This window comes from Protopterus annectens, chromosome 8.part0 (genome assembly GCF_019279795.1).
Source record: "Protopterus annectens isolate FY-2018-M chromosome 8.part0, PAN1.0, whole genome shotgun sequence".
NCBI classification, from domain to species: Eukaryota; Metazoa; Chordata; order Ceratodontiformes; family Protopteridae; genus Protopterus; species Protopterus annectens.
The window spans coordinates 419,013,854-419,041,769 of NC_056741.1; the positions used below are offsets into that span (position 1 = coordinate 419,013,854).

The 27,916-nt window shown below is 39.7% G+C and overlaps 1 protein-coding gene across 1 annotated transcript in view; it reads left to right on the top strand.

Annotated features, from left to right (window-relative positions):
* LOC122808845 (semaphorin-7A-like) overlaps positions 1-27,916 on the top strand; it is an 851,812-nt gene that overhangs the window by 263,103 nt on the left and 560,793 nt on the right. The window contains exon 3 of the mRNA XM_044079936.1: positions 14,606-14,668. Within this exon, the coding sequence (XP_043935871.1) occupies positions 14,606-14,668 (63 nt within the window). The remainder of the gene's footprint in view (positions 1-14,605; positions 14,669-27,916) is intronic.

The following is a 27,916-nucleotide window of genomic DNA, read 5'->3' on the forward strand; positions in this document are numbered from 1 at the left end:
TTGGTAATTTGAACAACTGGTCTCGTCCAAGTGGATTTCGAATGACTGAAGCTATATATATATATATATATATATATATATATATATATATATATATATATAAAATGTATATATATATATATATATATATATATATATATATATATATATATATATATATATATATATATATATATATATATATATATATATATATATATATATATATATATATATATATATATATATATCATCATCTTCATTGAGCTGTTCCCGTTAGGGGTCGCCACAGCAGATCACCTGTTTCTATTTCTTCCTGTCCTCTGTGTCTTGCTCTGCCACACTAACCACCTGCATGTCCTCTCTCACCACATCCATAAACCTTATCTTAGGCCTTCCTCTTTTCCTGTTACCTGGTAGCTTCATCCTTAGCATCTTTTTCCCAATATACTCAGCATCCCTCCTCAGCACATGTCCAAACCAACATAATCGTGCCTCTCTGGCTTTGTCTCCAAACCTTCCAACCTGGGCTGACCTTCTAATATACTTATTCCTAATCCTGTCGACTCTCGTCACACCCAGTGCAAATCATAACATCTTTAACTCTGCCACATCCAGCTCAAACTCCTGCCTTTTTGTCAGTGCCACTGTCTCCAACCCATATAACATAGCTGGTCTCACTACCCTCTTGTAGACCTTCCCTTTCACTCTTACTAGTACTCGTCTGTCACAAATCACTCCTGACACTAATGTGTGTGTGTGTGTATATCTGGAAGGGTAGTGGGTACATCCCCCCACACTGAGGGTGCAGGGAGGCTTGCCCTCAGCAAAAATAAATAAATAAATAACTTTAAAGGAGAACAGCAATTGCCAATATTCACTGTTTTGCTTTATTTTTGCTATTTTAAGATAATTCTTGGGCTCATAAGTCTGTGTTATGAAATTACATTGGGGGCTTCTCTGGCCATATTTAATAGAGATTGTTAAAGTGCGTAAGCTGATAGATGGTAGTTAAAGTCTCCAATTAAAAACTGACTGTTAGTTGATTGATTTGATTTGATTTAGGTACTCAGTATATTCTGCACGGGGACATATGTGTAGCAATGGTGGGTTAGGCAAGGCATGTTTTTAATGAGTTCAATGAGATGTATGGTGATGTCTTTTTTCTACCAGAATGAGTAATGACAAAAAGGGTGTCAACATTTAACCAGACATTCTGTATCTAATTTTTCACTTTTTGTTTTTTTTAAATTTCAACTAACACATGTATGCTTGCAATACCAGACATCGTAGGCTTCTTTAGAGACTTGTCATTGTTGTTATTATTGCATCAGTCTTTGTATTATCAACATATAATATGATCTATTCCAATATGATACAGTATTTACTAAATCTTAAAATTAATACAAAGTTTCATCACACTCTAAAGGTTAGCTGAACCACATTTATTATATTGGTTGTTTTCATCTCCCCACACAAACTTATTTTTCTGCTTAGGGTCACTCATGTTTACTGTCATATTTTAGATACTTTCCATGGCTTTCTTATAGATTCATAGGCAGTTCCTAGGCTAGTGGCCCAAGTATCCCCATTTGATGTTTATGGGTAGTTCACAGAACAAATTTCTGAACAGAGTGGGTCTGTGATCAACACTAGCTACCCCTGTCCATGAGGAACATGGGTGCCACCCCAGGGGTGAATTTGATATTTCCCATCCAATTATATAGGTTGCATTTGACTAGGGTCAGTGAAGAGCTCTGTTTTGTGTAAATAAGAAGTTTACTCCAGAGAAGCATCAGTCTCTGGGAGACATATCTGTCTGTCCAGCATGTTCTGAGAATGTCATAAGATAGGTTAAGATCCCTACAGTGAGTGACTGTTGTGCCATTTCACTTGCAGAGCTGCAGCATTTCCATTAGGGCAGGGTTGGGGATTGCCCTATAAGCCAGGCACAAGTCACATCTCAGCAGCCTATAAGATACAGAGTAAAGTGACATTGCTTTCAGCCTGTCCAAGTAGGTCATGGTTTGGAGTCCGTATATTTTCTTAGTGAGAAATCTCTGAGGTCTCTCCAGCTGCTGCAGATGTCTGGTGAGGTACATGCAAAAGGGTGCATTATACTCTTATTAGTGGTCTGATGAGGATTGAGTACATTGGAGGTATAACATCCCTTGGCCTGGATGTTATCCCCTTGTCATGAGGTACACTATGTAGAAAGCTTTCCTTACCACTGTGGAAACATGGTGGTCAAAGTTTAGATTGCTATTAACCTGTGTTTCCAAGTCTCACACTACTGGATTGGAACTCAGGGGAGTGCTGTCAATACTGTAATTTGTAGGGAATAATAATGCATTTTTGTGCTTTTAGTTTTAGATCATGGCTTTGGCACCAATCATTTGTCTGCATTAGCCCTTCCTGTAATATGTTGACATCATTGAGGGACTCAGTGATTGTTCCCAGTTAACAGTCATCAGATAACTTGGTAAGCCAAAGCCTTTCTACTTTGGCCTGGACTTCTGAGAAATAGATGCCAAAACAGTAAGGAGCCCTGCATAGACCCCTGTGGTACTCCACTGGTGATGGGTCTACTGGTGGAGGTGGACTCACCAATTTTGACAAGAGCATGCTCTGTCTGTGAGCCAGTTAGCTACCCATCTAGTAATGTAAGGGTTTATCCCTATCTGGAAGAGTTTCTGAATGATGCCAGAGTGGAGAATTGTGTTGAAAGCCTTAACAAGGTCAAGATAGGCTGTGTGTACTGTCTTACCTTCATCTATGGCTTTGGTGACATTCTCAAAGAAGTCTTTCAGGTTTAATAAACATGATCTACCTTTAACAAAGCCAAAGTTGGTTGGGTCCAGTGTTTGGAGGTCACCTATGTCCTTGTTCATAAGGTCCATGATAATTCTTTCCATGGCCTTGCAGATGAGGCTGGTTAAACTTATGGGTCTGTAGTTCCCAGGGTCAGTTGATGCCCCCCCTTGTGCAGGGGGATTACTGTTGCTGTTCTCCATACTGCAGGGACATAGCCAGTTCAAATGCTATGATTAAAGAGATCATCAAGTGGGCCCACTAGGTCTTGTTTTTACATTATTTTGTAAGCAACCTGGAATATAATCTGGTCCCACTGAGGCAGTGTTTTTAGCCCTGACCTGTTCTCTAGAGATTCAAGGCAGAGGGCTGGTGTCAGGTATGCTTTGGGATATACTAGGAGGGGATTGAGGGGTGAAGCTTGCACTGAATCTGTATGCTAGCTAGTTCGCAATATCTTCAGTTGTAGAGTAAGTGATCACATCTACAACTAGTTCAGCACATGGCTGGGCATTCCCTTTTAAACTTCGGACATAGTTAAAGAATGCCTTATGATTATCCTTGGCTTGGGATGTGATTTTAGTTTCATAATTTGCTTTAGAAGTCTTTACAAGATTTCTGATTTTCTTGTTTAGTCTTAGGAGGGAATTCTTCCTTGTGCAGAGTGATATCCCTCTTGCTTTTGGACAACAGTTTCTTCCTCTTATTATATAATGTGTTTGCACTTGAAGCATACTGTAATGAGCTTTAGTAAAGTTTTGTATTATTTTTTTTCCTGTGAGGGTGCCAGTTCCAGTAGTTATTACAAACAAGACTGATTTGTGGTCTGAAATAACCAGGGAGGGCAGCACGCATGGAGAAGTGCAGTGCCCCCCCCCCCCATGTCGGTGAGTACTATGTCCAGAACATTAAAGCCCCAAGTGGGAGTGTAGACTCTGTTCCAAAACATTTGTGTTAACAAAGTCCAGGAACTTCTGGCTGAGCGTGTTTTTGCTTATGTATGTCCCCCAGTCTATGGAATGATCGTTGAGATCTCCCATGGCTAAGGTGTTGGGCTGTATGGAGAGGGATTCCAGTAAATCAAGGTGGACATTAAGCTTATCCTGGTTCATGGTGGGTGATCTATAGCTAGCAATGATGTGGTATGGTACTTCCCCAATAGTTAATTGAACATGGAGTAGTTCAAGAGAGTCATGCTGTTTGACCAGTCTCAAAGTGTATTTGGTTTTAATGAAGATGGATACACCTCCACCTTTGGTTCCTTCATGCTCATTTTGAGGTCTGAACATGTAGAAGGCATTGCAGCGTTCAGTGAAGCTACACCCTAGACTTCTGGCTAAAGTTGCAAAACATTGAAGCTCCGGTAAACTGAATGCAAATCCACGCAAATGCGAGGCTTATATACAGGCAAATTTAAACAGTTTTAGCACAACTACCAATGGAAAAGCTCCAAACTGAGCCTTTCTCCAGCAGTCACAACTCAGATGGGTCCTGAGTACACACTTATGCCACAAGGGGGCAGGGAGGCCCTCCTAATGCAAGATAGCTGGTCCAAGAGCACAATGATACCACAACAGTCTAGATTCAGCAGGTCTGAATCTAGCCTATGCTATGCAAGGAAAGGAAGCACAACTTCCAGATGGGAAGGAGTAAGGAAGAGTCACTTAAAGGTCAAAGTGAGAGTGTTTATTATTATACTATTAGACGCCCTGCAGTGGTACCACCCTCTGCACAAACTGGCAGCTCTTTGAGTAGCTGTGAATAGTGGGAGACTAGGGAGAGCATTTCCTATAGACGACTTTAAACTGAAGAGGTGTGCCTATATGCAAGCATGGGGAGCCTTGTTTGCATGAGCAGGATGAAAGACTTTTATAAAGTTAAACCCTCAGGCCAAGCAGATAAAAACACAGTAAGCTATTGAACAGTAGTTCCCACCTTGGATGGGGTGCATTTAACTCTCTGATCCCGCCAAAGTGCAAAAGAACCCTCTTAATGTAAAACAAGCTGGCTTTGAGCTCAAGTGTAGTAACAAATGCTTTAGAACAGAAGTTTGAATTCCTGCTACATCAGTAATCTTTGGAAATAAGTTCACTAACCATAAAAAGTGTTCACAACACACAAAAATGTTGCAAAACTTATAAATATTTTGACAGACTCAGGAAAACTTTGGCAAACTCAGAAACAGCTTTTGCAGTAACTTCTTTTAAATGGAATGATGAGCTTTTGTTGCTGATAGACCAAAAATATACAGGAGTATAATAACATCATAATGAAATTTAGCACACTATCTGTTATGATTAATGAAATGATCATGGAGTCTTGACAAGATGGTACACAGCAGTCATTGAGACATCAAGATGTTATAAAACACTCTGATTACAAGCAGGAAATTAAAGCAATATGTACTCTAAGTGACAACCTACTTCTGCTAGTCTTTATACTATTTTAAAATACCATCAGTGACGTATTCCTTCTAATCTAACACCTATCCCATATTTAGATGCTATCACTCCTTGTATGGTGCATAATGATGTTAGTATGCTGAAGGAGTTTGTACCCCCCTTGTGATCTTTAGATCTTTAGAGCTATGTTGTCTGAAGCAGACAGGCTTGGCAGGAACATTTTTAGCAAATAGTTATAATTGGATGGGCTAGTCTAACAAAGATCTGTTGTGTCCACCATGGTGTTCAGTTAAATAATCTGAAAACCTCACCTGGAACTGGTATAGATACACATGACCTCAAAAGAGGATATATCCAACCAAAAATATGGACATCTTATCAGCATAAAATTTGACTAACGAATAGTGCACAACTCTAACCACTTCCAGTAGGAATGTGAGATACTATTCACAAAAGCATGTTTAAAAAACAGAAAGTGGCAAAAAATATGGAAAAATATAAGCACTTTATCAAAGAGACAGTGTACAATGAAATATATTGCAAAAGTATACCACACAAGGTTATTGATTTCTGCTTCTGAAAAGGGAGATGTAAGATGTGTGTCATCTGTCTTTAACTTACTGATGCCACTAGTATGTTAGTCATATGGTGTGGTTATCTGAATACTAGATAGCTTGGGATTCAGAAATTTGTGTGTAGGGCTAAATCACATCTGACCTCCAAAAATGGGCACATCCTGCACAAGGATAAATCCATTACTCTTCTGGTGGACAAAGCTTGAACTTTTTTGAGCTTTGACTGCCCAAACTTCAACTTGCTGATGATTGGCATTCCTCCATTTGAAATCACTTTTGGCAAGTTGTGCCAGAAGTGATTCCCTTTTGGGGGGATTTCCTCCTTTTTCAAGTAAATGCAGCCTTAGAGTTGGTATATATCAGGAGATGGGGGTTGCCGTCCTGCAAAAAACACTTAAAAACTGTTTTTCAGCAAGATGCTTTTTGGCGAATGCAGTTCAGGGATTCTGATCCTTGGTACCTTCACTTTTGTCCAATCACAGTGAAAGCAGATAAATCAAGCCTGAAAATAAGCACATTCCTCCAAAACTGAAAATATCACACATGTGTGCATACACAAAAACATACTCATAAACACAGATACTCACATACACACACAAGCACACACAACACACATTATATACCTCAGTCACTGGAACTCTCTAATCTTATATATTCAAGCTATAATAAACACTAAAACTTTGAATATATTCACATTCCAATAATTTGGAGTATATTTGTTATTCAACCAATCTATTCCACTGCATAAGTGCACTCTAAACTTTAATGTTTTTGTCTAGTACGCACTATAAATGGCTCCATAGCTGAGTAAATGTGTGCCAGGATAATATGCCACAGAAAGAACTGTTATACCTCAAAATGTATTAATGAATACTATTAATTTATTAATGTATGTTCACATTTTCTGAACTTATTTCTCTGCTATAATATTAGCGTCTTCTTCCTTAAAATATTTTATGTTCTGGCAGTAAACTCTACATTATATCTGATTCTTAAATCCTCCTTACATGACTTTTTAGTTCTGGTTCTGGTGGCTGTCCAACCTTCAACATGCATGAAAAAACTTAGCTCTCACAAGCTTCATAGGTAAGTACTAGGCTAGCTGCCCTTGTGAACCAGTTTAAGCTTAGACAATTTCCCCTTAGTGAGAATCAAATCCTGTATTTCTTGTCTGTAATTTAAGCACCTCAACCAGTATACCAAACCCCAACCTCAATAACAAGGAAGTTCAAGTTAAGCCAGGACTTGGCCATCAGAGCTTTCACTTGTAAGGCTAATGTATTAACCACTACACAAGATGAAGTACTTGCCAGTATACTATTTCTCAGGAGAGCAGGATCTCGGTTTTCATAATCACAGAATAATCTAGCAATATAGTATACTGTAAATGATGGGAGATTAACAAATAAATAAATAAATCTCATTTATACTGACAGTTTCTTTACCATGAGAATTTGCTTAAAATTAATGGTCACCTTGAGTCCATTTGGAGACAATGATACAAATTATTTTATATTTTGTTTTCATTTTCTTTCACAATGGCTCATATCTCACAGGCTCAGTTGCTATCCTGATATAATTTCATGGAGCTTAACTTCAAACACTGGTTTTATTAATCACCCTGTTTGTTCAGGATACAGAATAGTATAATGCCTAAACAAAGTATTTTGAGTTCACATCAGTTAGTAATGTTTTCTATGGGATGTTGCTTGTTATTCATATTGTAAAAGCAATGTCTTTCAGCTTTTCCAGGTTAAGGGGTCACCACAGCAGTTCACCAGTCCACAGACTGATTGCCAGTTAAGTTTATTGTACGATGTCAAGTTGTCAGCCGAGCGCCCAACCTTCACAGAAGGTACACACACTCACACACACACACACACACACACACACACACACACACACACACACACACACACACACACACACACACACACACACACACACACACACACACACACACACACACACACCTACCCGCATGTCTTTAAAGCTCACTCGACCATCGGGAGGCCATGCAGACGCCACACAGAAGGCGCTCCAGCCAAGAATCCAAACAGAGGACCTCTTGCTGTGAGGCAACCATGCTAACTGCTGCACCACTACAGCCCTCAACACATAACTTGTTATTCATATTGTAAACATTTGTAAGAAGGCACCAGGCTTGTGTGCATGCCATTGGGGGTTATAGTTTCTCTCCACTAAAGATGCACAGGAGCACATCCTGACACACAGTTCATACATACATGCAGACAAATGCATCCATGTTCACATGCACACACCTACAAAAATCACACATTCATAAATGTTCACTCATGTGCACAAGCATGCATGCATGCACACAGAAATGCCCATAGCCATGTATACATGCACACATCTATAAAGTTTAAAGTTAACAGCAGAAACCTCATTCATCAATGGCACAGCCGAAGCACACACTCACATGAGCTCACACATGTTCACATACACACAGACACACGCATACACACACACACACACACACACACACACACACACACACACACACACACACACACACACACACACACACACACACACAGGTGCACTCATATTCACATGCTCACAGAAATCACCTAGATGTACATACATACATGCACACACTCACAGGGTATACATTCCCAGTAGTAGAAGTCAGTTTTGTGACCAATACCAGTTTTCAGCAGTCCTGCCAGTGTCATACAATATGGATGGCAAGAAAACCTTTACATTAATCTAGTGTATTCAAATCACCATGCAAACATTATAAAATTATGCACAAGAATGAAGGTATGCACTCCAACCCACTTTCTGGTTCCTCACCAGTATCCCTACCTAAATATTCCTACTGTGAGTTCACTGCGTCATAGGATGTGTTATATTTAGTGCAGGTTGTTAGCTGCCACCCAGAGTTTTAAATACTTGGGAGCTGGTTGCACAAGAAGACAAAAATACTGACTTATCCGCTTTTACTACCTTAGTTAAGGTTTCTGCTACTATAGACACTGCAGCCTTCATTTCTTTTAACGTTCATGAGACACTCATAGGTTCTGAGAAAATTATGTAGAAGATGCTTACAGCTATACAGCACCACATCTTACACATTACATGTGTATATTCACTAATGTAGCCTGTGTAGAACTGGTGGGTTTCATGTGGCTGTAAACTATTCCAAAGCTTCAGCTTGTTCCGGATTATGGCAACTTGCAAGTATCCTGAACAACTCTTCAGTGGAGACACCATTAATACACTATTCACATACACATATGACAGCCTTTGTCCTTCTTTCTTTGACTTTCTTTATTTGCTTACTACAAAATGCGATTTCTCTTTTTGTTCACTCTTGACATTTTCAGTCCACTAACTTATATGTAGATAAAGGTACAATAAATGATTATGGTTAGACTACATTATTATATGACAAGTGATAACCTGGACTAGGATAAAGTGATGACCTGAACTAGGACAAAAGAAATCTTGCAATTTTCCCTCCTTACTGAGCTAGAAAAGTCCAGTTTCAGATACCTGCTGATACCTGGACTTTGTTTAAGCTTCTGTGTTTGGCCATACCTTACTTGGGCAAAAAGGAAGTTTCTTTGTTCACCAGTGAGAGTGGGGAGCTCTGAACAGCCTACCTGCCCTTGGATGAGTGGTTTCTCCCCAGAAACTGTAGTTTTATTGGCCATTTTGGTCTAATTTCTATCTTTCTAATCTTTCTAATATAAAAACTGCATCTGCGCAGTTTTGCGTGCCGGGCAGTGCCGGTTAGCTAGGGTTAAACTATTCCCGACTCCACGAAGTCTGATCTTCAGTTTTTCCCTTGGAACTAGACAGACCTTCAGTTTTAGCACTCAAACCATTCATTTTACAGCCCAGCACTTGCTTAAAACTCATAACAAGCACTAAATACCCCTAGCATTAGCCCCCCTTATACTGTCCAGAAGGACAAGGCTCTCTATTCGTCCCCACCAGTCAATCAGAAAAACAGCTCCCTATTCAGGCATGTCCAAAGGGCAGTTTCCGGTGTACTCTCCAGTCCAACTGGTGAATCTGGGGCATTTTGAGGCAATGTTACAACTGCCTCATGTACACAGACAACCCTCTCCTCCTACCACCAAACACTAATATATGCGAGAGATGCAATTATACAGCCAGACTAGAGGCAAAACTCTCTCAACAACAGACTGTAACTGACTGTCAAGAGGAGAAGGGTAATACTTGCAACACACCACCAGTCTCACATAGACCTAACAAACCAACACAAGCAAATAACACACATAAATACATGAAAACATACTCGGAGGCTCTAAATAAAAACTGCAGAAGCAACAGAGACCTCAAAGCAGACATCCAACCAACCTCCACAACCCATCACCAACCATGAAACACATACTTCACATAATCAGTGTGCCACGCAATCACAGCCCTTAAGGCAAAATAACATACCCAATACACGAGTGATAGGCGACTCTATAGTCAGGCACACTGATATACCACTAACTAGGCTGGACAAGGAGAAGGTTACAGTTAGCTGCCTGTCGGGCACCAGGATCTGCCACATAACACAAGCACTCAGGTCACTCCAGAACAAGTACAAATATGAATCTGTCGTACCTGTTGGTGTGAATGACCTGAGACGTACCTCCCTGGACTACATGAAAAGAGACATGGAAGAGCTCTCTGATCATGTAGCCCAGGCAGGTATGACCCTGACCCTGAGTAGCATCCTGCCCTCACCAAGAATGATGTCACAGTATAAAGAAAAAAATGATCAACTTCAACAATTGGCTAAGCTTCTGGTGTCATTCAAAGGGGATCCAATATCTGTCTTCCTTGGATGACATGCTCGACAAGCCACGTTGCTACGCAAGAGATGGCTTGCACCTGTCACCCTTAGGCTTTTAAATACTGGCAAAGGCTTTTGCTGCCCCCATAGTGCCTTTTTTAGGCAAGGCTCAAAAGACAAATCCACCACCATAAATAGCACAAGTAACCAAAAACTGAGGGTAATGCTACTCAACGCCAGAAGTCTAAACCTCAAAATGTACGCATTCGAGGCACTCCTCAGTATGGAGAACATCAACATCTGTGCAGTAACAGAAACCTGGTTTAAGGCTCTAGAGAGCACCCCAGCACTACCAGGCTATAACTCATACCATATCTTTCGGCCACAGAACCTGGACCGAAACACAAAAGGCAGGGGTGTATCCATATTCATCAAGGATAATCACACCTCCAGGTTAGTGGCGCAGCACAATGCATCAGAGATCATCCAAGTACTACTAACAACGGGCAAAACTGCAATCCAAATTGTAGCTTGCTACAGATCACCCACCATGACCCAGGACCCCCATTCCACATTTCTGGAGACACTGGGAAATATGAAGGTCTTACCAAACGCCCTAATACTGGGTGAGTTCAACTACCCAAACATTAACTGGGAGAACTACTCAAGTACTAACTCCCTTGCCCAACGCTTCCTAGAATTTATAAACTTGAACGCCCTGGATCAACTGGTCAACAACCCCATCAGAGGGAAAAATATATTGGACCTGGTCATCACCAATATGGGTGACTGGTGTTCCACACCTGACGACAACCCCTAACTGGTTAGATCAGACCATATACTAATCACTCTGGATATTCACATTCCTCCCCCAACCCCAATCAAAGGAAACCACCATGAAAAACTTTTCAAAAGTAAACTTCACGTTGCTTAAGACCAAGCTGGACAGGTTCACAGCCCCCACGCCAATGGACAATGCTGTCCAAGCTGCCGAAACCTATACAAAGGCATTCTATGATCATCTGCAAGAATGCATGGATCATGCTATCCCAAGTAAAACCAAGACTCACTCCTCCAAGAAAAGAAAACCAGTCTGGTGGACCCCTGCCATAAACAGGCTCTACAATAGGAGGAAACTAGTACAGGTAAGAGCAAAATCCCTAGAAGGAAAGACGATCCTGATCAGAATCGGCAAGAAACTACGATCCCTCATTAAATCATCCAAGGCTAGCTTCGAAAGAAAAATTGCCAAGGATTCCAAAGATAACCACAAAGCGTTCTTTAGCTATGTCAAGAACCTAAGTGGAAACTCTCAGATCTGCTCTGAGATTGTGCAGAATGGCACAAAATACACTGAACCGACCAATATTGCCAACATTTTGGCAGACAGGTACAGTGCAAACTTCACACCCCTCTCACCCCCTAAAAGGCCCATAACCTTACCAGAGGAATGTAAGACCCTGGCAATCACTGACACACAGGTTAAAACAGCCCTATCCAAAGCCAAAAACACAGCCTCAATGGGACTGGACAGTGTCCCAGGCTGTGTCTTACAAGAGCTCCAAAATAAACTAACCCCTTGCCTAAACACACTGTTCAAACTCAGCCTCTCTACAGGCTATGTACCCACAGAGTGGTGCACAGCAACAGTTATCCCACTATCGCTTTATAAGCCTGACTAGCCTGGTCTGCAAGGCTATGGAGTGCATCATCATGGAACTCATTAACAGAAACATTGTGAACCTCCAAACTTTGGACCCCACCCAGTTTGGCTTTGTTAAGAGCAGATCATGCCTCCTAAACCTGGTGGACTTCTTTGAGACAGTTACCAGGGCCTTAGATGAGGGTAAGGTGGTCCACACAGCCTACCTAGACCTTGCAAAGGCTTTCAACACCATTCCCTATTCTGGCATTATAGACAAACTTACCAACCTGAACAATAACCCCTATGTCACGAGATGGGTTGCAAATTGGCTCATGGTCACAACACACATGGTGAAAGTTGCAGACTCTAGGTCTGACTCTAAACCAGTTACAAGTGGCATCCCCCAGGGCTCAGTCCTAGGACCCCTCCTGTTCAGTATATACTTCTCAGAGGTACAGGCAAGCACAGGAGGACTTTGACTGACCAAGTTCACAGATGACTGCAAACTAGGGGCCATAATTGATTCTCCAGCTGATACAGACACCCTACAGAAGGGTCTCACTGAGACGGATACCTGGTATCAAAATCATGGCCTCAAGCTGAATGCCAAAAAGTGCATAGTCATCCCCTTTGGAAAAAAACAAAGTACCCGCAAACTACCACATAGGTGGTAGTCCCCTAAATACAGAAAAAGTAATAAGGGATCTGGGGATCCAAGTAGATAGCAATCTCTCCTTTATTAATTATATTGCCAAGGCAGTTAGAAAATCCTAATACGTGGCCCACCTAATCTCAAAAGTGTTCGCATCCAGAACAAAGGAGGTTATTGTGCCTCTCTATTCATTACTTATTAGACCCATTATAGAATACAACGCCCCATTTGGGATGTACCTTACAAGACACCTACAACAGCTGGAAAGACCACAAAAGTACCTCACCAAGAGGATTACTGGCCTCAAACAGATGACCTATGCAGCCCGACTAAAGAAACTCCAACTGTACTCGGTTGCATATCGCTTACTCAGAGGTGATCTCTGCTTGACATACAAGGCCATGTCCAACCCAGAATTGATGAATATGCCCCACCTACAAAAAAACAAATCCCTGAGAGCCACACGCTCTAGGGATATAAACCTTACCACAATGATAAATAGGACGTGCTGGAGGGATAGATTCCTGACCCAGAGACTCCCCATGCTTTGGAACAAGATTCCAATATACATCAGGCAAAGCCCCTCACTAGCACTCTTCAAGAGAAAACTTGACGGGTGGATGAGAAACAGAATATTTACCCCGGGGATCAATGCAGTGGCTCTGCTGGACAGAGGCGCAGGGAACTAATGACTCTGCTAGTCAGAGGCACAGGGAACTAATCTAAGGGGGTGGCGAAAGCCAACACACTCTGGCTAGGCTTATAAATGCCCTTGGGCAGATAGCCTAGTACTTACCTATGAACCTACCTATAACACAAATAGGTTACGCTTAATTGTGCAGGAGAAGTGTGTTATAAATGCTCATTAATGCTATGCACAGAGCAATGCTGCACATGCTCATTAATGTTGCACAGTGAGTAATGCTGCACATGCTCATTGGTGCAGTATTACATCATATAGTGCAGTCAGCTCGGAGGATCCTAGAATGTGGTGACTGACACTGGCTGGCACTATGAGAGGTAAAAAAACACACACAAACTTATTTTGGAGCTAATTTCCTATTGAAGAAATGTTTGTGGCACATTTAATGGATACAAAACCTTAAAAGGACTGTTATTAATTTACAGTGTACTATATTTGCCATGATCTTGTGAACATGACAGTCACAAGCTTGATTTGACTAAAATAAATTAGAAGGATGTGATGCCTAGCTTCAACTAAACCTCCAAAGTTAGATTTGAAAAGGGTTTAAAAGGTTAAATTAGGTGAATCCAGGTAAACTGTAAATAAAGTGGAAGGACTATTGATTTTTTTTCTGGATTTATTCTGCACTAATAAATATTAATATGAATGCAAAGAGTCATGGAAGAGGAGATGTTAAAACCATAAATAAACTTAAATGTTTTTGAGTAGAAACCTGTAAAAGAAGGCAAACCCAATGAGTCATGTGATTTGTGCTACTCATTTTTCTTTGATTTTATTTTAAATAACAGCAATAAATCTTAGATGACTCTGCTACTTTGAAATATGTAGCATCCACTATATGTAGTTCTAACTATAGATTTTACCCTGGGCTTAGGATTCCCATGAAGTAGGGATACTTCTAGGAAGAATTTTTTTCTAAGCATGATTGTTAGATTGCCTCTTCTTAGTGGTCAGACGTTGCTTCATTAGAAGTATCTGAAAATAAATGTCACAATTTTTTACATGATGCTTGGCATGTTCATATTTAAAAATATTTTTTCCATTTTTTTCAGATTCACATCCATGCAAGTGAAGATATGAAAGAGGACTGTGTCAATACATCTCCAGAATTTCGGGTAAGACTATGCAATGAACTGATTATTTACAATGTTTTAATTATGGAATGGTAATGTTATATGTAGCTCTAAACAAAGATCAACACAAACAAAATAAAATGGACATAATTAATTTGACATGTTTGCACATCCAAGATTTTAACATACATAGTCAGCTAGATGAACTTGTGGCATCACTTCCAGTAGGACATCATTCCAGAAAACCTCCACCGCAGACCAGTAAGAGATTTAGTTGATAAATTTGAACCAGTAATAGCAGCAAACCCATCCAACAAGAAGGTTCATGAATCAGTTCAGGAAGCGCAAGTAATAGCATTAACATTTAAACCAATCAGTAAAAAATATACAATCCACCTTATACAGGTTAATATATTTCCATGACTTAATGAAATATGCAATTCAAAACCATTTCTGCAACAAAGAAGATTCAGACCCTGTCTTTTATCCGTTTTAATTTGTCATGTATTTCTGTTTAATTAATTAAGGGCTGTGATTTAGAGTGTTATGCTGTAAAAACCGAAGAAACATTTCTTATGAAAGCTTGTGCATTTTTTTCTTTGACAGTCTGGTGCAGTGGATTAAGACTATGTGCTGCTAGACCTAGCCCACTGCAGCACATCTAGGTTTGATTCTCACAGCCTTCATTTGCTTACTGTGTAAATTTTAGATGGTCAGTTAACAGTCACTGTTGTCCTTGAAAAGAGATTCTATGCTACAGCAGAATTAACTGGTAAACAAAAGTGATCTTTTTTTATTTTGTTATCCACACCAACCCAGAATCCATAGCTAATATCTTGGCTAATGAATTCAGCTCTACTTTCACTCCACTTACTATACTCTTCCCTCGCATAAAGCTAGGCCACCCTTTCATGTCATCATTGTTGGCCAAGTCTTAAAACTCCTACAAAACAGCAAAACCACTAGGGTGGGGCAGACAAGATACCAGTTATAAATTCTCCACCATAAGGGTGGCCCTTCTGCTGGCCCAAGTAACTATAGGCTCATCAGTTGTTCTGGCCACAATTGAAAAGTCATGGAAAGAATTATTGTAAAACTCATCAGTGAGGACATACAAGAACTGCAGACTCTAGGCTGTTTGCACTTTGTATTTTTCAGGGGTAGACTGTGCCTTCTTAAGCATGTTAGCTTCTTAAAAAAGCTCATCAAAACCCTAGAAGAAGCACTTCCTATCTACTTTGCTTATCTGGACATAGCTAAAGTATTTGATGCCATTCTGAACTCTGGCATCATAAATAAACTAATCCAACTAAAATCAGCACTTTTGTAGTTTGTTGGATTGTTAGTTGACTATCCAACATAATTTATTTGATCCAAATGAATGCTACCCTTTCCAAAAGGCCAAATGTAGCTAGTAACATTCCTCTGGGCTCTGTACTAGGTCCTCTCCTTTCTGGAAATGATCTCCTGTAGTATATTTAGCTAAATAAGTTTGTAGATGACTGCAAACTAGCAATCATCCTAAACTTCCTTTCAGATTCACTAATACTCCAACAAAGCATTGATTAAACTAACATCAGTGCTCTCAACGTAGTTTTACCCTAAATGCAAAGAACTGTAGTGTAGTTATGTTTGACAGAATCAGTGCTCTTGCACAGTCTCAGATAAATGGAATTCACCTTAAGGGTGATACAGTGATCTGGGATTTACAAAGACCTACATAGTCAATGAGCTGTCCTTAAATCATCTGTATCTCCAGTGCTGAAAGAAAATCTTTCTGCCTCCCTTATCTCCTGTATTGTGAATTCTCATCCAGATTCTAATCCATCCTAATAGTCTTTTACTCTGCCATGTTTACCCAGTTATGGAATACAATGCCCTATTTGGCATTTGTAGCTCTAAACAACTGTCCCAATTAGAAAGAGCCCAGCATTTTGTGACTAAAAGAATCCAAGATTAAAAAAAATGCTCTTAACCTGATAAACAGATGATCCTGTCCTTATTTTCGGAGGTCTATAGACTGCTATGACGTGATCTGTGTCTCACCTTTTGAGGTATGTCAAACACTGCTCCTGTTAACTCCCTTTTATGAAAAAAAAAACTCCATAATGAATACCAATTCCAAAGACCTAACCCTATTTCAAAATATCTTCTTCTTCTTTTGGCTGCTCTCGTTAGGGGTCACCACAGTGGGTCATCTGTTTCCATTTTTTCCTATCTTCTGCGTCTTGCGCTGTCACACCAGCCACCTGCATGTCCTCTCTCACCACATCCATAAACTTTATCTTAGGCCTTCCTCTTTTCCTTTTACCTGGCAGCTCCATCCTTAACATCCTTCTCCCAATATAGCCAGTATCCCTCTTCAGCACATGTCCAAACCAATGCAATATCACCTCTCTGGCTTTTTCTCCAAACCGTCCAACCTGAGCCGACCCTCTAATATACTCATTTCTAATCCTGTCCATCCTCATTACACCCAATGCAAATCTTAACATATTTAACTCTGCCACATCCAGCTCTGACTCCTGCCTATTTGTCAATGCCACAGTCTCCCATATAACAAGGTGGTCTCAGTACCCTCTTGTAGACCTTCCCTTTCACTCTTACTGGTATCTGTCTGTCACAAATCACTCCTGACACTCTTCTCCACCCACTTCACCCTACCTACACTCTCTTCCTTGCCTCTCTTCCACACTCATCATTACTCTGAACTGTTAATCCTGAGTATTTAAACTCATCCATCTTTGCCGACTCTACTACCTGCATCCTCACTATTCCTCTGTCCTCCCTCTCATTCATACACATATATTCTGTCCTAGTCCTGCTGACCTTCATTCCTCTGCTTTCTAGAGCATATCTCCACCTCACTAGGGTCTCCCCAACCTGGTCCCTACTCTCACTACAAATCACAATGTCATCCGCAAACATCGTAGTCCATGGGGACTCCTGTCTGATCATGTCTGTCAACCTGTCTATCACCACTGCAAATAAGAAAGGGCTCAAAGCTGATCCTTGATGTAATCCCACTGCCACCTTGAATGCATCTGTCACTCCCACTGCAGACCTCAGCATTGTCACACTGCCCTTGTACCTATCCTGTACCACTCTTACATATTTCTCTGCCACTCCCGACTTCTTCATACAATACCACAACTCCTTTCTAGGTACCCTGACATATGCTTTCTCTAAGTCCACAAAGACACAATGCAACTCCTTCTGACCTTCTCTATACTTCTTCATCAACACCCTCAGAGCAAACATCATATCTGTAGTACTCTTTCTTGGCTTGAAACCATACTGCTGCTCACTAATCATCATCTCCCTTCTTAACCTAGATTCCACTACTCTTCCCCATAACATCATGCTGTGACTGATCAGATGCACATCACCTTTATTCTTAACAATCGGTACCAATACACTTCTTATACACTCTTCAGGCATCCTCTCATTTATCCAAGATTTCATAAAACAATCTGGTTAAAAACTCCACTGCCATCCCTCCTAAACACCTCCATGATTCAACAATATGTCAGTTGGACCAACAGCCTCTCCATTTTTCATCTTTTTCATAGCTGTCCCTACTTCCACTTCCTAATACGTTACACTTCCTAATTCACTATTCCCCATCATCCAACCTTCTCTCTCTCTCTCATTCTCTTCATTCATCAGCTCCTTAAAGTACTCTTTCCATCTGCTCAACAGACTCTCCTCACTTGTGAGTACATTTCCCTCATTATCCTTTATCATAACCTGCTGCGCATCTTTACTGGCTCAGTCCTTCTGTCTAGCCAACTGGTACAGGTCCTTTTCCCCCTTAGTGTCCAACCTTTCACACAACTCACCATATGCCTTATCCTTAGCTTGGCCACCTCTCTCTTTGCCATGCACCTCATCTCCTTATACTCCTGTCTACTTTCTTTATCTCTCTGACAATCCCACTTCTTCACCACCCACTTCCTCCGTATACTGTCCTGTACTTCCTCATTCCACCACCAGATCTTCTTGTCCTATTTCAAAATATCAATAAGTCAAATTCAAGGATAGATTCATCACTCCATGCCTCCCTTGCCTATAGAAAAAAGCATACTCTACATATTCGATAGTGTAAAGCCCTAGGAACATTCAAAACTCAAGTAGATGAATAGATGGGAGTCACTGGATAAAATTTCAAACTATTACAAACTAAATGTTATAATATCTCAGTCCACTCTCTTCCTTCTCTGCTCTCTTTTCCTCCCTTTTATTCTGGGTGGAAGAAGCTGCATTCCTGAGTGTGCTGTCATTTGAGTGAGATGTTAAACTGATGTCCCATCTACTTTTGTTGGTGTTAGCTCAGGTGGATGTAAATGATACAATGGCACCTACTGAAAAGAACAGATTAAGTTCCCCAATGCCAAGGCGAAATTTCCCCAAGTAGTATACATTTCAGCTCAGGTCTCCCCTGACAAAAGGCCATTAGCCCAGTCAACAAAGTATAAATACATGAAAGATTATTTTTTTAAATTTTTTATTTTTAAACTTACATTTCTTTGTATGCCTAAACAATACACTATACATATTTTCTGACCTAATGGCATACAGAAGGTCACTAATTCCTATGCCCTACTTATGTAAATGCCAAACATTATTTTCATTTCGCTAGATAAGTCACCTTTTCTGAATAACATTTGAAGTGTTCCTTCCAAGAAAGGGAGTAATTTGAAAAATATATTAGAAAGGCCAGATAAAAAATACATTCAGTCATCTAAATTAAAAGGGACTTATTCATTGGACCTATATAAAACATGTAGGTACATTTCAAATTGCCTAGATTATTTGGATGAGAAAACTAGTATGATATATGAGGGTAATGAACCAGCCAGTCTCTTTAAAAGTCTTCTATGCAACAGCTCTGTGCGCTAGAAACCAGTGTTATGAATCATTTCCTTTATGTATGTATCCAATTATCTAGTCACAAATGAGCTGGATGAAAGATTTAGGTAAATATTCAAAACCGTTTAATGATGTCAACTCATACTCTATACTTTTGCTGTACAAGACAGTTCATTTTCTTTCTCCTTATTAAAATGCTATAGATGTAGTCTCTGATGCTACACCTAGGACTTGCACATCATATTGGACTTATTAAAACCAAATGTGTACCGGTAATTGAACAGACCCCATTCTCACTATGTAAAGGAGAGGCCACTGAGCAATTTCACCACATACCACCAGGTGCTGAGCAGAAAGTACAAAAGTGGCAAATGGCAGTTGGGCTGCATTTTTGTCATGGAATGGATGCCTGTGTGGGGAAACAATCAATGGGGAAGACATGCATTTCAGTTAAAATGTGTTCAACAGCTATATGGTCCATAGCAGATCCTGCACCACAGAACTTTGAAGAACCACATAATGCACAAAATTATACCACAAAATTAATAGCTGCTGTTACCTCCCCACCCCATTGATGGCAACTGGCTGAAGACTAAACGCAAGATAGATGCATGACACATATAACCAAAGTATATATGACTTGTATCATTTTAAGAGGAAGATGGCCAGATAGTTTCATGTTTCAGGTCGCATCATTAACAACAAGGATATGGGTGTCCAAATGCATTCTTAGCCAGTGAGCAATGGGGATCTTGAAACTACAGCAGTGACCATGCAATTCAGTCTTAGTTGTTTAACAAAATTAAGTTTAAGAGAACCCAGACTATAAAAGTCCCATTTAATTGACATTCACTGCAGTTACACTTATCTAGACAGAGCTGAGATTTCAGAGTTTTGCATCAATAAATGTTGGTCATTGGTTGTTTAATTTTCTTTAAAAAACTGTGAAGTTTTTTCACTTAGATTTCTTGTTTTATACAGTGCCCTAGAATTACTTTTTATTTTTTGCAGCAATGTGCTGCAAATACAGTGTGAGGACAGGGTATTTTATTTCTAGGGAGTTCACCCTTTCCCCATGGTTATGCAGCTAAAGAATCAGAATGCATAAGTATACAAGATGAGAGGTATGCCGCAAGTATAAGGAGTGCAGATAGTTATTTTCAACCCAGTGAAAAAAGCACTTGTTTTGTTTTTGCAGTCTGTTCTGTGTTTGTGACTTTCTACATTTTGATGTTTGATTATAGAGCCTTCATTTTTATTGGTGTCTGTTAATTAACATGAACACATACAGTATTCCAGACAGAACAGCCTTCTTAAGAGCCTTCCTGTTCCTGGGCTGGGCATGAACTTGGTCCATACAGATCAGTGCTCTCCCCTGTAGAAAAATGTAAATAAATAAATAAATAAATGTATATATGGGTTGAGAGGATATTGTTAGCTGACTCTGACTCCATCTGCCTAATCACATCCCTCCCTTCTTCCTGCACTGCATGGAGTAAGAGATGTTTCACCACTTCAGCTTACAGCAGATAGCATCTATCGATCCATTATTGCATGAATAAAACATATCTGTTGTAAATATGTCCTTGTTTCACTTATTAAATGTGAGTGCTCTCCTTCCCTACTTTGAAGAAGACTAACCTTAGAGCATTTTGAAGTATTCATCCTGGCATGGCCTTTACTTACATCATTACTTTTTTCATGGTGACACCTGCCTGTTCTCATGTATCATGGCTACCATGCTAATTAAGTGGTTAAGAGTCTCTCTTGGACTCTAGTTTCTCTCAACTCTAGATCCAGTTTTTAGGTAGGGGTGTATTTCCCTGGTCATTATGCATACACTCAAAGATGATTACTTCCCATGCAGGCACCCATCAAGGGATTACCTTCAGAAATATTAGCTCATTTGGATTTTTGGCCATAGCTACAATGTCTTTCCTCAGGAGTGAATAAATCCCTAGAAAACTACTACAAAACCTCTCAGTTTTATTGGAGGCAAGTTATCAAGAAGCCTATATTGTTCAACGGTACTCCTTTGATTGCATAGATATATGACTGCACCTTATCTTTAATCCTGATCACATACAGGGACACATTAGGCTGTACTGTTCCACACCACCAGTTTTTAGTGATCCGTGTTCACTGTAGTGGATTTAAGATGCTATTTTCTACTTCTGGGAAGCATCAATACCAGTTTACACCTACTGTTTATTTTGCAAGGGCAAATTTTCTATATCTGACATGATACAGTCTATCAAACCTGAGCATTGTCCTCACAAGATGCCATATTAGAATCCTACTAATATCCTTGTTAAGTAGGGGGTCTACAAATAGAAGACAACACAGAAATCCACACAAATTAATATAATTCTCAAATACTCACTCTCTGGGGATGGACATTTTATGTCCTCATGACAGCTCAACAAGGGCAGGATCTTGAGCATATACTGGATTGTTCAGATTTCATGGGAATGTTCTACTCAGTGATACTTCTTAACTCCTCTGTTCATTCAGATGACCTTAATGGAGTCTGCAGTTGATGTATACATGCCAGACATATCCTCAATTAACAAATTTCAGCAAATTTTCAACATATCTTAAGTTACCTTTCAAATTAATGTCAGTAGCCTTGTTTGCTAATGTGATAATCATTGTTGATGGGCATAAGATATTTATTACTTGCCACCTATTCAGTCAACAGAAAGATTCATAACTGTAAATATTCTGAATTCAGCTATGCATCCCTCCATACTAACTTCAGATGGCATAGTACCTTTATCTGTTAGCAATATAACCACATCCATTAAGAAGAATTCTACTTATTTATCCTTTCTTTTCAGCAGAAATAGGGTTCCCCCTTACCAGATTGTCCGTGATCCTAAAGGTCTGATGAAATGATCATTATTTTCTGACACCCACTTAATATTCATCCTTTTTGAGCCTATGGTTGAGCTCTATAATTTTAACTTGTTGTTGCTAAAGTTTTCTTTGTTTACTGAGGACTTACACCTACATCTGTCATAGCACCTACATCTTAGATTTTATTTAGACAGTTTTTTTTTCCTCCTATACTTTATCTCTAAATCTGTGCTTAATGTATAACAGATTCCCATCAGCATATCAGGGGATACTGTTTAATAGTTTGTTATTACTTGCATCACTTGTTGGAAGAGCTCCCATCAGCATATCAGGGAGTACTGTTTAACAGTTTGTTATTTCTTCTATCATATATTTAACATACATCTAATTTCTGATTTAGGTTTCTTTCAGATCTATAGTTATTAGGGACAAGGTCCTTTGAGAAGTCATCTCTGACGTTTAAGCTTGTAACTCTGTCCTGAAGGTGATAAAGGTGGAATTCAGACTCTCAAATGCAAAAGTTCCTAAAAGCCATATGCTAAAACAGCATGCCTGTAAGTGCTTCAGGGATATGGGCTATGCAGCACCTATAAGGCAAGGAACAATTATGCATTCCATCTACTGGCTTAATACTAATTCAGTTCTAATCATATTCATTTATTAATTGAAATAATTATTTGGAATTGAATTGTTGGCTAATTTGTTCTTTCATTAAAGAGCTGTACCTACCTCAGAATTCAAAATGATCTGTCCCTAAATGAAAATACAGCATTGTGCCGTATCTACAACTATGTTACTGCCAATACCTATGTAAACATTTGTGTAAATAGTTCTACATTCTGTTGTATGTTCAGTTGTATTGTCTGGCCTCTCTGGCAAAGTGCTCAAGGCTATTCAATACTAGATATAAGGGAGGGGGGTTCAAAGACTTTTCCTAGAGTATAAACAATATTGTTTGTGCACAAAATCTCTCATTACAGTTCTCCAGAGAGGCAGCAGTGTCAGTTATAATGAATTAGTTGTAATCTAGCAATCAGTCAACAGAGACTAGGTGCAATGCTTCAATTACAAGTTAAAACAGGGTGGAGGGAATATTAGTATAATTATACGCAAGAGGGGATGTCAATATCCTTAAATATAACAACTGTTTTAAGTTTGCAAAAGACCACAATCAATAACAAGAATGTGTGAAGTCTGGGAAATTTAGTGACTAATTAATTTTAGTGATCATAAAATGGTGGAATGAAGTTAATCATTATGCTGTAGGATAAACTGGTAGGGAGTAGAAGTAGAACTAATAGAAAAAAGAATATATTTTGAACCTAATGTTAACAAAACTAAATATCTTCCACTGTAAATACAAATGAATTGGGTGAATGTTTAGCTGTAAGGTGTATGCTTCTTTCTTAGATAATGTATTATCATTAGCATGCTTATAAATAATACTATCATAAAAGTCATTACTTAAAAAACTATGAAGAAGCTGTAAAAGGACTTTAACAGTGAAGTCTATTGGTAGACTAATTCAGCATGCAGGGAAGATAAAGTATCATATCTGATATAGCTAAGGAGGCGGAAGGTGTTTATTATATTCAAGGATGTGCTGGGGTGCAGTATGCTATGTTCAAGAAAGGATAAAGTGGTTTAGTGAATTAAGATTACTGAAAGAAAAACAAATGTATCCTTTTTAATATAGCATCCATTGTGTGATAATTATGTTTATTGGTATGTCATCAGTGTTGTAGTTAGAAGGACTAACATATTGAAGTGTGAGGGGGTTTAATTATACATAAGTGTGGTTATGAGTATGGTGGAGAGGGATAGGAGCTGAGAGAAATACAAAGTACTCCTCAAGAGATGTGCGATAGCTAGTCAGTATGCACATTAAAATGACAACAAGGCAGTGACTCCGGTATATCTTTTACATGGTACAGTAGGTAAGAAGATGATATAATCTAAAATAAGAAAACATGCAGTGCCAAATAAAACAGCAGACTCAAAGAAGATACTCTAGGTACTGTCCCCTCTATGCTGTGTTGTAGGTGAAATGGTAATTCAACCAGCCCACTTATTTATCACAGAAGTACAGATTAAACTAATGTAGAACATTGGCACAAGCAGTAAAATAAACATAACCTACCAAAGATAAGGAGAAGAAAATTAACCTAAGGCTGCAAGTAAAATAAGAGAAAAAGGATATAAATAAAACAAAATGAACTATGGAAGGTGGTGATGAAAGGACTCTGGAAGTCATTTCATCTACAAAGGTTAACAATGACATATTACTGCTACAGAGCTCAGTTAGAACTAAACTTATATCAGGGATATTAATTTTAAACTGACATTTTTGAAAAGAAAAGCAACTAGAGCAGTGATATAGTAAAAATGCAGGGGTGTGCTGCATGCAGCCTTTCTTTTTCCTATTGGAGTATAAATGAGATTATTTTGCTAAAATCCTGAAGCTGTGAGGCTTTTGAGGATCTCAGACTAATTATTCTCAAACTGGATTTCCCACAACTTTATATACTTTTCCCCTGATTCTTTGAGTGCAGACAGTTGTAAAAATAACAAAATAGCTTGGATTCTCAGACATGGCTGTAAAGAAATCATGCATGGTGTGATGCTCTACCACAGGCCCAGTAATCAATAAGCCTCAATCCTAACCACTAGCACCAGTGGGGAACATACACTGGGATGATGACAGGTACACACACAGTATTTCCAGATGCATCTCACTACATCAAGTGCAATTTCCCTGAAGAGCACACAGAGACCACAGTCAGCCCAGGTCTGGTTTCTCCTTCTTTCTCCAGATCCCCAGTAAGACTCCACACTGGCACAGCTATAGAGTTGAGATCTCAGCTGAGTGGCCAAGCAAATACCTCCAACACTCTCTCTCTGTCAAACAAGTGCTTCATGTCCCTGCCCAAGTAGCTGACACACACACTCCTGGAGATTTGTTTTACACACACACACACACACACACACACACACACACACACACACACACACACACACATACACATCTGGTAAAAGCTGGCACAGGTTTACTAGCTATCCCCCATCTGCCAAGACATTGAGGTAGTTATCACTGCCACCAGCCATGTCCTTATCAGCTACTTTAAGGCCCTTAACAAAGGGTGTCCAATCTTACTGCATAATGTTACTATCAATACAAATTGTAGTTTGACCAAGAGCAAGGCTATTAGGCATGGCCTACACAGTTTCACCAAATAAATATGCAAGTACTCTCAGAATTTACATGTCTCAGAAATATTAGCCACAATGAAATGTTTAAATATATTTAATAATAAATAATAAAAGGACAAGACAATACTAAATGTATATGTACAGTTATATCATTGTTCAAAATCACCGGAAATATTTAAAACAACATTGCAGGAAAATCTCAAATAAAGAAAAATATCTAAGCTAAAAGTAGCTATATTCCTGACTATATCTAAAACAGTTATACTGTACCCTAGTACACTTACTTCAGAGCAAGCAAGGCAGATGTGCTGAGTGGATCTTGATGCTGTCAGGTGAAAGACAGACACAGAATACTGTCTCTCACTAAGACTTCCCAAATTAATATCTCAAATATTACTGCTGGAATAGCTTGCAGAATGATATAATTTTTTTTCACCTGTCTCTCCCATGTGAAAAACAACCATTGATGTATCTGGTAGTATTTAGCATCTACCTGTGAAAATACACACACAAGGGCTTTTCCTCAAATCTTGGTACTTGCTGGAAGTCATAAAAAAATTAATTTCAGCTATTTTTCTGAAGCTAACCTCTTGGGTTTCAGTTTCCACTGTTAAAATATATACATTCAAACAGTTACAATAGTGTATGCACATTTCTGTTTCCTTCCAACAGGGTATGCTGTGGATCCATTTTTAAACAGTACTTTGTAAAATATGTCTTCAGCACACATGTCTGTACAAACCATCTTATATGACATACAATTCTAATACATTTGTAACACAAACATCTTATATGAAGAATGTTGACATTCACAGATGACACATAACCATTTGCAAAATTCCAGACAGCTGTGCTGGCAATCTCTCTGTTTGCCACACTTCTATATAAATCATGTTGATACTCACAAATGACATATAATTATTTGCAAAATTCCAGATAGCTGGGCTGTTAATATCTCCTTTCGTGACACCCCTCCCCCCAAGACTCAATCTAGTTTTTCAAGTGATTCTTGAGAAACATTGCTTGAGAGGGATAAGCCTATCTGGGAATACCTTACCCCATTCTTGTCTTGAGATTCCAGCTGCTTTGGCATTGCTGACCCCCAGTACAGTGTTGCACTGTCCTATCATATGCCTGCAACCCTAGGCTCCACCATAGTAATTTGGGATTTTCCTGGCTGGCTCCCTGTAGCCATAGATCTCCCTCAGACTCCTCCTGCCTCTTACTGCAAATACTTAGCACCAGGGCCTCCCTATCCTAGTAAGGATTCATGGTGTTAATCTGGTACAATTTGTGCACCTGCCTCCTGCCTAGCAGTTCTACCATGTAGTTCATAGCACTGACCTTCCTTACCACTTTAAAGGGTCCTTCCCAAGCTGCCTGCACCTTATTGTGTCTGACAGGAATGTAAACCATAGCCTGCTGCTCTACAGCACACTCTCTAGCTCGAGCATTCCTGTCATATCAGACCTTTTTCTGCTGTTGGGCTTCTACCAGGTTCTCACTGGCCAAGCCCCCGAGTTCCCTGAGCCTTGTCCTGAGATTTAGGACATATGCCACAACAGAGTTCTTGTGGAATTTGCACTCACCATCCCACTCATCAGAAATCAAATCTAGAGGTCCCCTCAACCCATGCCCATACAGCAATTCAGAGAATGAAAAAACTTTGGATTCCTGGGGCATCTCTCTGTAAGCAAACAACAGATGAGGAAAATATTTGTCCCACTCCCTCTTAAACTGGTCTGCAAATGCCCATAGCATGGTCTTGATTGTAGAGTTTAACCTCTCAACAAGACCATTAGTCTGGGGATGGTAGGGGGTGGTCTTCAGTTGCTTCACCCCACAGTGCTTCCACAGACAAGACAGCAGGTCTGACATGAAAATGGCATCTCTGTCAGTCAGTATTTCTTTTGGGAAAGCTACCCTGCTGAAAATGTCTAACAAAGGATTTGTCACCTTTTCTGCCTCAATGGAGGAAAGAGCCAGGGCCTCAGGGTATCTGGTAACATAATCTACTACCACTAGGATATACTTCTTCCCTGTAGAACTTGGGGTACTCAGAGGTCCCACAATATCCATAGTTACCCCCTGAAACAGCTCCTCAATCACAAGCAAAGGCATCAAAGGAGCTTTACTTTGTATCCTGCCTTGCCTACCCTGCAGTACCCTGTTACATCCCTAGAAATCCCAGGCCAATAAAAGTTCTGCATAATATGTCTCTTTGTATGATTTATGACCATATGACCTGCAAAGGGAATGTCATGGGTTATGGCTAGAAGTGCCAGACGCTAGGCTCTGGGCATTGGCAACTGTTGTATTATCTCATCCTCTAGCCCTCCCTCAAGGGTA